This window comes from Salmo trutta, chromosome 16 (assembly GCF_901001165.1).
Source record: "Salmo trutta chromosome 16, fSalTru1.1, whole genome shotgun sequence".
Lineage (NCBI taxonomy): Eukaryota > Metazoa > Chordata > Actinopteri > Salmoniformes > Salmonidae > Salmo > Salmo trutta.
The window spans coordinates 33,403,531-33,415,947 of record NC_042972.1 but is presented as its reverse complement, the minus strand read 5'-3'; the positions used below and the strand labels follow the sequence as shown (position 1 = coordinate 33,415,947).

The window sequence follows — 12,417 nt, the reverse complement described above, 5'->3', positions numbered from 1 at the left end:
TAACTGTACTAAACTGTACTGAGCTGTACTATGCTGTGGTCTACTGTGATGTACCGTGATTTCCAAACTTGTGAAACATATACGTCTATGATTGGACAGATTTGGTCCGGTCCGACCAAATTTGGTCTTGTTTGGGCCGGAGCTCATTAGAATAAGTGTGTAGAGTAATACCCAAACAAGCAAAGGACGATATAAGTTTGTTAACTTTGTGTACCTATTCAGGATACGTCACCATGAAGAGAGTGACATTTATAATTATGCATTTTTGTATAGTACAGATCAGGGACCCATGATGTCATTCTGTTACCGTCATTCTGTTACCGTCATTCTGTTACCGGGTATAAATCCACTTCAATTACTGTAGTTCAATAACTAAAATGGATTTTTTGAAACTTATGTCGTCATGTCATAGCGGACACCCCATTCTTTCAGCAGACATTTTTGAATATTAATTTGTGGCCACAAAAAACAGTCATTCTGTTACCAAACTTTACGTCTGCACTGTTATTTTGAGACAATTTGTTTTTGTAAATTTTTCTGTAGAAATTGTTAAAAGTAGTCCTTGTGTGTAGAGTTGTATGGTTTGTTTCACTATGCAATCAATGGTTCAGACACAAACTGACTGTTTGGCGTACTTTTAAAGTGAAGAGTCTCAGCGTTGTTTTGTTACAGTGGAATTGCCTCTTTGCTCAGCTCCTCAGTGTTATTTCTGTCGTTCTCTCTTTGTATTCTCCGTTCCTATCCTCCCAGTTATGTAACATTTATCTAGGCCTAATGTCAACAGTGACACAAACTAACAATGCACCATGCCCTGTGTACTATCTTCATGTCATCCAGCCTCTAAAGGCCTGCTCTGTCACTCAGCCATCATGTAGCTACCCTCTTTGAGCATCTTTATTCTCAGTGGGATGAGATGGGATGCTTTACTTCCTAAGGCTAAACTCCCAAAGAGAGTAAGCACAACGGAAATACTGTGTTTTGTTCTGCTATGGTGCATTTTCTGAACCAAGCATTAACAAGGATTTATGGAGGAGAGAGAGAGAGAGAAAATATGCCATAAATAAGATCTGTGCTACACGTTTAGTGAATTTTGATCATTTTCTGTAATCAAAAGCTCATAAAGTACATAAATGCTTCATCAATCATAAAGGTCATTACTGGGAGACTGACTGGTATTATATCATAGAACAAGATGTATTACATCTCCTAAGTCTGTGTTAACCTCGGCCATTATTTTCGGCGTATATCCCTAAACTCCATTCTTTCCCCATTAATTTCCCCCATAGGAACTCATTTTCATTTTTTAGGACTACAAGCTAGCAAGCTCTATTGCATGAGAAGCTCCGCCCACTAAACGCACAGCTGGGGGGGTGTACTGTATCCCGGGATCCCTTGGGCTCCCAATGTCACGCGCCTAGAGGCTAGTAGACCAGTACAGTGGGAGAGGCAGCGTTTGCATGTGTGTGTGTTTTCAAATGTCTGAAAGTTTGAGGACAGGAATATCTAGGTCAGCTTTCTTCCTTTTTCAGTTAACGTCTGGTACATTCTGGAGTGAGGTTTTCAGTTAACGTCTGGTACATTCTGGAGTGAAGTTTTCAGTTAACGTCTGGTACATTCTGGAGTGAGGTTTTCAGTTAACGTCTGGTACATTCTGGAGTGAGGTTTTCAGTTAACGTCTGGTACATTCTGGAGTGAGGTTTTCAGTTAACGTCTGGTACATTCTGGAGTGAGGTTTTCAGTTAACGTCTGGTACATTCTGGAGTGAGGTTTTCAGTTAACGTCTGGTACATTCTGGAGTGAGGTTTTCAGTTAACGTCTGGTACATTCTGGAGTGAGGTTTTCAGTTAACATCTGGTACATTCTGGAGTGAGGTTTTCCATTAATGTACCAGATGTTAACTGAAAACCTCTCCAGAATGTACCAGATGTTTTCAGTGGAGGGTTGTGAAGGGGGTTGGGTGAAGTATCATGTTTTAGTTTAGAAAAAGGAACATTTCCAGTACTGTCAACTTCGTCAGAGCCCTTAATGTCTTATCTCACAGTGCATCAGAGCTCATAAAATGTTTTCTCAGACAATGTTCTTATCTTTTATTGTATCAAGAGTAATAAGATAAAACCGAGTAATCTCGGTGTGAAACCAATCTCCCAGCAATCAGATTGAAGGCTATATTGTATTACATTACACTGCAGAAGTCAAGACAGATTTGGGTCATCCTACCCTTGTAACGCCCAGAAGAACATGATTTCACTTGGAAAGGCCAGTCATTGCCTTTTAGGGATGTCATTTTGTGAGGACATGACATGACTGACCTGGAGGATACAGTGAGTGTTTGGGTTCCGGCCAGACAGAAAATAACTCTGCTGCTGTAGCCATTCAGATAGTAGAACAAGCCACTCATTGTAGGTTAGGTCAACTCCTGTGTAATTATGTCTATTTATGTGTGCTGGTTTTGCAGTAAAAACAGGAACTGTCAGGGATCTGACTCTTGTCTAGCTGTGGTGTGTGTCTAGTCTGTGCCTGGGTCTATATCAGGGTTGTCAAATGGCCCGCGAGGCCCTTCAATTCCAGCCGCAAGGTGGTTTGAGTAAGCCTTCCTTTAAATATTTTTTCCCCCAGAGAAAAATGATCTCAATCGACATGACTAAAACCAAATAGAAATGGTGTAGAAATGACATTGACCTACATTTCTAGTCTCTTTACTCAGCCCAGCTTGCTAACAGTCATCAAAACGGAAACTAGACAGTCAAGGAGCATCGAAAATTCCAAAAGCGATGTATAGAGGACTTTTTATTTTTTGACGGTGAGTAAATATAACCAATTTTAAGTGCGTCCCTCCGGACTTCGATGAAGACCGCGTATGGCCCGCGTGGCAAAATGAGTTTGACACCCCTGGTGTAGGCTATATGCTTATCTTTGAGGAGACTGTGATCCTGTGTCTTCATTCTCTGCTATGAGGGGAATTTCCCTCTTGTCATTTCCACTCCCCCACTTAGTCCTCAGCTTCTCATTCTAAGAAGGTTGCACTACATGCTTTTTCTCTCCGACTTTCCTGAAGAAATAGAGAAGTCAAAGAATGAAGGATTGAGAATAAAAAGAAATAAGAAATGGGAAGGATAGAGAGGTAAAAAAAATACAACTACTCCTACAGAGTTCCAGCAGTCTCCTAGGGAGGGATGACCAAGCCTGACTCACTAGAAGAAACAGGCTTCCCTTTAACAGCAGTCATGTGAGGAAGGAAGCAGGAAATCCCCCCTTCCCCCTGCCTGGCCCCTTACATGCTGTATTAGAGCAGAGAGTTGTCTGCTGTCAGGCAGGACCATATGATACTAAATCACACATGCTAATGTAGTGTACTCACTCCCATTACATCATAGAACTGCATTAGTCTACACTTTGTAGAGTAGGCTAAACAAACACGCATTAAAACGAACAAATACAGTATAAACTATGTGTACCTTCAGGCACTATAGGCTACTTTCTATTAATGCAGACTAAATGAAATACTCAGGAATTTAAAGAACACAAAGAAACAAACCACTTTCATATCATTTAAGCTACATTAACACACACACAGCATGCAGTAATACTGTGATGGGGAGGGGAGGGAGATGGAGACAGTGGAGGGGGAGTGCTGAGAGAAACCCAGCCTCCTCCATTCTACAGCACATGAAGTGGTGCAGCCCGCCTCACACCCCTTAGCACCACGTGGTACACTCCAGACCAGTCAGAGGGATTTAAAGGGATTGTTTGTGTACAGAAAACCGGCCTAATCCAGGAAGCAGCACAGGCACAGAGGCAGAGAGAAGGGGGGGATGCAGAGAAAAACAGACTCCGTGCAAAACGGGACCGAGTGAGAGAACTAAAGAGACAGTGATAACAGAGAATCAGAGAGACCGAGAGAGAAGACACAGTGAACTCGCTGCTGCTGCTGAATGTGTGAGGGTGAGAGCATACTCTGTCTCTCTCCCTCTGTCTCTTTGTCATCACTCTCTCCACGTCCGTCCCCTGTGTCTGTGGGGGAGGGAGCAGCAGCCGTCCTGTCCCGGGCCTGGTGACATGTCCCAGCATCCCACAGGAGCCCTCGCAAGCCCACCGTCACCTCCACCACGACCGTGAGGTACTGTAACACTGTAACTGGAATGACAGTGATGTAGCCGGCTATCTTCTCCTTCGGGGATAATATAGCCATGTTGTTAGAACGCTAGTTGTGTGGTGGAGACAGCTTCTGTATTGTACCCTGCTCTGCTACTTCTGAGACAAGAGCGGGATGTACACATGCACATTGCACACACAACACACACTGACCGACACAGGCACCATCGGTCAATGCAGCAGGAAACTGCTGTTGCTGACAGCAATTTAAAGAGGGTTGGAAACGGGGATGAGAGGGGGATGAGGCTGGGGGTGGGGGGGGCGTGATGATGAACGAAGCATCCGTTGGGAGGAGAAGGAGAGGGCAGATAGAGAAGGCTGCGTCACAGCTGTACCGCCGGGCCGGTCTGTCGCTAGTCTCACCGATATCAGTTGTACTTACTGCAGTGTCAGAGTGATGGGGGACTGGCCAAAGGGATGCATGTGTTTGGGTGAGGGGGTAGATCTCTAAGAGAACATATTACCTGTGTGTGATGACCGGTGATATCCATGTTGTGAGTTAAAGTACCTGCCGGTGTCCTGTCCTTATTGCTATTTAATGTTAACTCCCCAGATTAGTAGTACAGTCAGTTTGTCTCTGAAATCATAGTTGTTTGAACTTTACATTGTGGAGTACTGTGACATTTGAAGTCTCCACCCATAAAAGGACCTTTCAAAGGTCCTCCATTCAGCACAGTTAAAAATGTTCAGCGTATATGATACCACAGTCTATGTCTATTAATGTAGTCCCAAACTTGAATTGCTAGAAATATAAACTACAGAGTATTTGTTGTTTGTTTACCACAATCCTGCTAGTTATAATTGTCCAGCTCATTTGGTGCAGTAGGCATTCCTGTGGTGGGCTAGTGGCCTAAGCCACTGCCTCCAGAACACATGTACCAAGCTAGCATGGGTTTAAATCCGGTCCATTGCTTTTTCAGTACACTGTTTAACCTTTCGTCTCTCTACCTCTCTCTATCCTATCCAATAAAGAAAAAATACATACGGAGTGGGACCTGCTGTGACCCCCCCGCAAAAAAAAAAGATGGGGTGGAATAATTCTGCATTGTGTGCGTGTCGTTTGTGTGACATGACAACATATTGATTGCGTGCAGAAACGTGAGAGGATCAATAGCAGCTCTCACTCAGGTATTCATCACTGGTCCTTTTCACCTGAACAGCCTTTAGGGTCTTTCCTCAGTTACCTCGACTAACCGGTGCCCCCGCACATTGACTCTGTACCACTACCCCCTGTATATAGCCTCACTATTGTTATTTTACTGCTGCTGTTTAATTCTTTTTTACTTTTATTTTCTGTTTTTTTACTTAACACTTATTTTTCTTAACTTCTTAAAGCATTGTTGGTGAAGGGCTTGTAAAGTAAGCATTTCACTGCAAGGTCTACACTTGTTGTATTCGGCACATGTGACAAATCAGATTTGATTTGATTCCCAAGGCTCTGTAGAAAATAGTCCGTACTGTAGCAAGAAGACTTGAGGAATTCAGGCTACATTTGAGACAATATATTGAGGCAAAAAGGGGTTCAAAGTACAGTTTTATTCTTATCTGTGGTTGCTAAGGAATATTTGCAGAGTATGTCGCCCTCTCAGGGAATAGAGCGAGGGAGGTGTAGTGAGCTGTGAAGCAACAGCTGCCTCTCACACACTGATGCCATAAACAGTCTACAATACAACATATGATATACACACACACACACACACAGCATATGGTCAGACACGCAATCTGTCTCACGAAAACAATCAGGATAGACGCATCTCTTTCTTAAACACACACACTTCTCTCTCACACACACACAGCATTGTCTCCTCACTGTGTCCACTGTCTGAGAGCTCTTGTTATCGTATGTAGGTCACCGCTCTGTGAGGATGTCATCTGTCACTTAGCCCTGGGTCAGGAGGTCATCTACTGAGATGGCCTGGCCTCTCGCTGATCCACCCCAGGGACAAACACACTGGGACAGCAGACAGGGATACACACACTGGGACATACACACGGCAGGTAGCCTAGTGGTTAGAGCGTTGGGCCAGTAACCAAAATGTTGCTGGATCAAATCCCAGAGCTGACAGGGTAAAAATCTGTCGTTCTGCCCCTGAACAAGGCAGGGAACCGTTTTCCCTGGTAGGCCGTCATTGTAAATAAGAATTTGTTGTTAACAGACTTGCCAAGTTAAATAAAGGTTAAAAAAAAGTCCAGTGTAATGCAGGAGACAGGAGGGTACGAGAAGGAGAGAGGTGCAGGCTCAGGCCTTAGGAAGATGATGATGAGGGGAAAGCTGAGGTGAGCTCAGCTGACTGACTGCACTGTCATGCTGTCTGTGGAGGAGCTGGGCTTTCATTGCAATGAGGATTAGTGGTAAGTAGGACCTAGGACAGCATACCCCCCCACCTGCACACAAAGGCACACATTTTGTAAACAGTAAAAAACACGCAAGCAGCATCTTACTGGAAATGTGCTACAGGCTAGATGGCACACAACCTGTACAGAGTACTGATGCGCCAAGGTACATTCACAGGGAAAGTAGATTATACAGGTGCTCTGGGCTCTTTTAAAGCTGGATGAATGCCGTGTGTTAGCCTGGAGGGTTTAAATAAAATGGAAATACGCTCACACACGTTTGGTCCTCATTCAAAAACAATTGGCTGTGAATGTATGGATTTTCTCCTCTGCGGTTTTCAGACTGTTACTAATTGTTACTCTCCAATACCAATCAGTTGTCATGGCGCTGGGCTACGTCAGTGCGCGCTAACATCAAAAGCTTTCCTCTTGCGTTGTGAATGAATTGACTAATGATGTCTCTGTACCATGTAGGCCTAATGCTCAGAGATCTGTCCCTGCACATGATCGGGGTATGTGTATTTACTGTCATATCACTGTCTTTCTGTACTGTGTATTTTTTACTAGACCTATATCATAGTTTACATGAAGCACAGTAGTTTATTTGTCCTCTTTCCATGATCCCTATAGCTCCTTCTCCACTTTAACACTAGCCCCGCTGTCCTTATCTAAAACAACCACTAGACTTTAAGCTGCTGTATTGTGTTGCATGTTTTGATTCATGTTGTAAATCACACAATGCAAATCCTAATCGTCTGGGCCACTGTGTCTGCAGTGTGCAGTAGTTTTGTTACAACATTACTTTGTAGTAGCCCGTCACCCAGTCATATAGCCTGCCTAGTGTTGTTAGTAGGAGTTAGTTATTGGCAGTGTTTACTGCAGGATATGTCTGGTGTTGTTGCCCCCTTCCCTGATGTCACTGAGCTAAATGGGTCTGGGGGGTGCTGGATTAAGAGGCATATGTGGTGGAGGGAGGGGAGGATTATGTGGAGGCTACGCAGGGGAGAATGGAGTATGTGTCCTTGTCTCTGTGTCCTGCTCGGTGCTTTGATTGCCAATGCTGATATCATTGAAGAAATACTGAATAAAGTCCCATAAGCGGGAAATATAATACCATATCTCATATAGGGGTGTTAACATGTGCTGGGGAGGGCTAGCACCATCACCTGCTGTAGTCATGTCTAAACCTGCCGACATAGACATGCTGCTTTAACCCAGTGGTCTAGCAACACAGTTGGACGCTTCCAGGTGCTCTAGATGTGAGTGGGTTGCTTTGCTTTAGCCTCCCAGTAGGCCTAGCTCTGTCCGCATGTCTATCTTGGACATGCTGTCCTACAATCTGTGGGGCATAGCGTTCTCTATGAATTTTTTTGGGGGGAAGAAAAGCGTTTAAATTGAGTGTGTGTGCGTGCGTGCCCGTTTGTGTGCAGCAGATGGCAAAGACTAATTGTCAGAGGTTTTGTACAGTGCCTTCAGAAAGTATTGAATTTCTCCACAACCTGAATTTTAAATTGATTAAATTGAGATGTTTTGCATCTCCTCTTCATGGACTGCACCAGATTTGCCAGTTCTTGCGGTGAGATGTTACCCCACTCTTCCACCAAGCCACCTGCAAGTTCCCGGACATTTCTGGGGGGAATGGCCCTATCCCTCACCCTCCGATCCAAAAGGTTGAGCACGTCTGTTGCCGGTGATGTCTGGTGAGGATCTGCCTTACAACAGGCCTACAAGCCCTCAGTCCAGCCTCTCTCAGCCTATTGCGGACAGTCTGAGCACTGATGGAGGGATTGGTGCGTTCCTGGTGTAACTCGGGCAGTTGTTGTTGCCATCCAGTACCTGTCACGCAAGTGTGATATTCGGATATACCGATCCTGTGCAGGTGGTGTTACACGTGGTCTGCCACTGCGAGGACGATCAGCTATTCGTCCTGTCTCCCTGTAGCGCTGTCTTAGGCGTCTCACAGTATGGACATTGCAATTTATTGCTCTGGCCACATCTGCAGTCCTCATGCCTCCTTGCAGCATGCCTAAGGCACGTTCACGCAGATGAGCAGGGACCCTGGGCATCTTTCTTTTGGTGTTTTTCAGTCAGTAGAAAGGCCTCTTTTTGTGTCCTAAGTTTTCATAACTGTGACCTTAATTGCCTACCGTCTGTAAGCTGTTAGTGTCTTAACGACCGTTCCACAGGTGCATGTTCATGAATTGTTTATGGTTCATTGAACAAGCATGGGAAACAGTGTTTAAACCCTTTACAATGAAGATCTGTGAAGTTATTTGGATTTTTACAAATTATCTTTGAAAGACTGAAAAAGGGACATTTATTTTTTTGCTGAGTTTAGTATTTAACATGATTTTTTACCTCATCTGTACCCCACACATACAATTATCTGTAAGGTCCCTCAGTGCATTTCGAACACAGATTCAACCACAAAGACCAGGGAGATTTTCCAATGCCTCGCAAAGGGCACCTATTGGTAGATTGGTAAACATTAAAAAAACAAATATTGAATATCCCTTTAAACATGGTGAAGTTATTTATTACACTTTGGATTGTGTGTCAATACACCCAGTCACTGCACAAATACAGGCGTCCTTTCTAACTCAGTTGCCAGAGAGGAAGGAAACCGCTCAGGGATTTCAGCATGAGGCCAATGGTGACTTTAAAACAGTTACAGAGTTTAATGGCTGTGATACAAGAACTGTGGCTGGATCAACAGCATTGTAGTTACTCCAAAATACTAATCTGAATGACAGAGTGAAATAAGGAATACAAATATTCCAAAACATGCATCCTGTTTGCAATAAGGCACTAAAGTAATACTACAAAAAATGTGGCAAAGAAATTAACTTTTTGTCCTGAGTACAAAGTGTTATAGTATATTACAGTATTTTATATTACAGTATTTTTTTTTTTGTATTTGTATTTGATTTTTTATGTTTGAATTTTTCTTCCACTTTGATAGTACAGAGTATTTTGTGTAGATTGTTGACAAAAAAGGACAACTCAATAAATTTGAATCCCACTTTGTAACACAACAAAATGTGAAAAATGTCAAGGGGTGTGAATACTTTTTAAAGGCACTGTAGCTGAATGAATGGACAGCCATTGTAATGGAGCCCAGAGTCTGTCTGTCTGTATGTGTTTTGATGAGTCCCAGTTGTTCTGGCATCTTTCATTGGGTGATTTGGCCCTGGTCAATTTTCCCGACAGCCATTAGGCCTATCAGAGCATGCTGTTGGACACACACACACTAATCTACAGGGTTCATCTGTCATAAAATAGAACCTTCTGCATCTCAGGGGTCCCATCCAGTCCAAAGGCCTTATGGGTATGCTACGGTAGCTCTGTGCAGGAAAACACACACACACAAAGTTTAGCAAACTTCCACGTAGCTTTTGAGCTCATCCCGCATCTTTTGGTTATTAAGCCTCCATCGCTCTCTCTCACTCTCTGTCTGTGTGTGTATTTTCAATGGGACAGACACAATTGGGTCTTTGTCCTGTGTCTGCCTGCCTGTGTAGTGTGTACTTTCTCACCCTGCTGTGTCCGTCTCAGGGGAAGGTGTTGTCATTGTTCTCCCCCCCACCTCGCCTCCCCTCTCTCTGACCAGCAGGCCAGGTCTCCATGGCAACGGGTGGCTGGCGTCCGACTAAATGTATCTCTGTTAATGAGCACTCCACCTGAATGGCCCTCAGTGTGGGCTGTATACCACAGAGACTGCTGCCACACACACACATCACTCCGACGACTCCTGCTGCTGCTGCCTGACACACACTGCAATGGGAAAGTACACAGCTCAGAGTCAGCAGTGTTGTGGAGAGACAAACACACCCCTGACGCTGTCACACAGTAGGGAGGCTCCTCTGTATACGAAGCCACAACACCGCTGCTGAGAGCTGTTGAGGGTCGGAGGGGAGTCTACTAGTGTAGGCCCATTTTGTAGGTGATGATGCAAGAGTTCTGGCTGTGAAAATATGTGTTTTAATGTTTGCTCTTGATGTAGAAAATCCATGCAACTCACTCTCTCTCTCCCTCCCAGTTTTATAACTTTTTATTTTCTTTTTTGTAATGTTTGTTATTTGTTGTTTAACGCTCTCTCTGTCTCTTTCTCTCCCTCCCTTTGTCTCTCCATCGCCCTCCCTCTCTAGATCTGCGTGGTGCAGCAGGGCAGGACAAGACCCTGAAGTCTCAGCGCTCCCTCCCTGGGACGCCCATCACTAACACACTCAAACACTTCCCCATCGACCTGCGTACATCCATGGACGGAAAGTACAAGGAGATCGCCGAGGTGAGATCACAGGGACACAGTGTTATCACTACCCAAGCGTGTGTGTATTTGTGTGCGACTGCTTGTGTTTTTAGATGTTTGTATGTGTTAAATGCTCATATTGTTTATGGACGTTAGTGTATGGTAATGATTCTTTAACTCTTCCTGTGCGTGTAGTGTGTGTTGTAATGTTAATTTGATGGTGTATCTCTCAGGAGCTGTTCACTCGCAGCCTGACGGAGAGTGAGATGCGCACCGCTCCTTATGAGTTCCCTGAGGACAGCCCCATCGAGCAGCTGGAGGAGCGACGCCAACGCCTGGAGAGGCAGATCAGCCAGGACATCAAGTGAGAGACGCAGCAGCAGCAGACATGCACACGCACACACATACACCAACACACAACACATACACACCCAAACAACCCACCTCTACCCACAGGAACTCATACACGCTCAACAGCTTCCATCATGTAGTTGCAAGCACCCAGCTAACTAACATAAGCAAACAGCTAATTGAATCAGTCCGTAGCATTCACATCCTAGTGTTCCAGTCTGTTCCACCCACGGGAGAGGGAGGGGGAGGGGGAGGGAGTTCTGTCTGTGTTGCTGGTGTGGTGATGGCCGGTTTCACTAAGCCAATCTCAGGGGGTGGATCTGACACAAAGGAATCCTTGCTCCACTCAATGCAGCAGGGTCATGTGACCAATCAAGGTATACATACCACTGCTAACTGATCATGTTTCTCTGTTTGTCTCATCCCACCTGATCACTCTTCACACTCTGGTCCCATTTGTGTGTCATGTGCGTTTCTGTGGCTCTTTTGTGTGTTTTGTTTGTGTACCTGTATTTGCATCCTCTCTGTCTGTCTTTCTGTGTTTCTGTGTGCTTTTGTGGCCCTTTCTCTTTCCTTTTGCTTTGCCTCACCCGTACCCATGGTGCCCCCCTGCCTTCTGACCTCGCCTCGCCGCCCTGCGCTCCGCACTACGCCACGCCAGGCTTGAGCCAGAGATCCTGCTCCGCGCCAAGCAGGAGTTCATGAAAATCGACAGCGATGCCAACCTGGAGTGAGTGAGCTGTCCTTTCAGTCTCTCTCTGTCTTTTGCCTTTTCCTAACAATCTTGCTACTGCACAAAGTCATGTTTTTACCTACATCTGCACACCGTATGTACAATCCTTGGCACTCATTTACTGAAGAGTTTGTCATATATTGAGAATGTTCCAGTCCAACTCCATTCCAACTCCATTAACTAAATACCGTATGAGTTCCCTGTTCCCTGGTGATGTGAGGTATAGATCACCACAGGTGATTTTTATTGAACCTTTATTTAACTAGGCAAGGTGATGAGTTGTTGATGTTGAGTCTTCAGGTGGGCCTCTGAGGTGCCAGGCTGTTAATACATTTACATTTGAGTCATTTAGCAGACGTTCTTATCCAGAGAGGCTTACAGTTGGTGTATTCATCTTAAGACGGCTAGGTGAGACAACCACATATCACAGTCGTAGTAAGTACACTTTTCCTCAATACATTATCAAAGTCGGTGCTAGTAGGAACAGACAAGTGCAAAGTTATAAAAAAAATATTTTGTGGGGGGTGAGACTGAGATGTCTTATTTAATATACTCTTTGAAGAGGTAGTGTTTTGGGAAGATGAGCAGGGACTCTGCT

At 44.6% G+C, this 12,417-nt stretch overlaps 1 protein-coding gene across 4 annotated transcripts in view; it reads left to right on the top strand.

Moving 5' to 3' along the window:
- The window catches only part of LOC115150595 (AMP deaminase 2), a 57,042-nt gene that overhangs the window by 31,032 nt on the left and 13,593 nt on the right, over positions 1 to 12,417 (top strand). For 2 of the 4 annotated variants that reach the window (XM_029694051.1, XM_029694049.1), the window contains exons 2-4: positions 10,635 to 10,774; positions 10,969 to 11,099; positions 11,748 to 11,816. In XM_029694051.1, coding sequence (XP_029549911.1) covers positions 10,635 to 10,774; positions 10,969 to 11,099; positions 11,748 to 11,816 — 340 coding nt within the window. Of the gene's footprint in view, positions 1 to 3,730; positions 4,118 to 10,634; positions 10,775 to 10,968; positions 11,100 to 11,747; positions 11,817 to 12,417 lie in introns of those variants that run through there. The other 2 variants (XM_029694052.1, XM_029694050.1) reach the window with 2 other exon arrangements.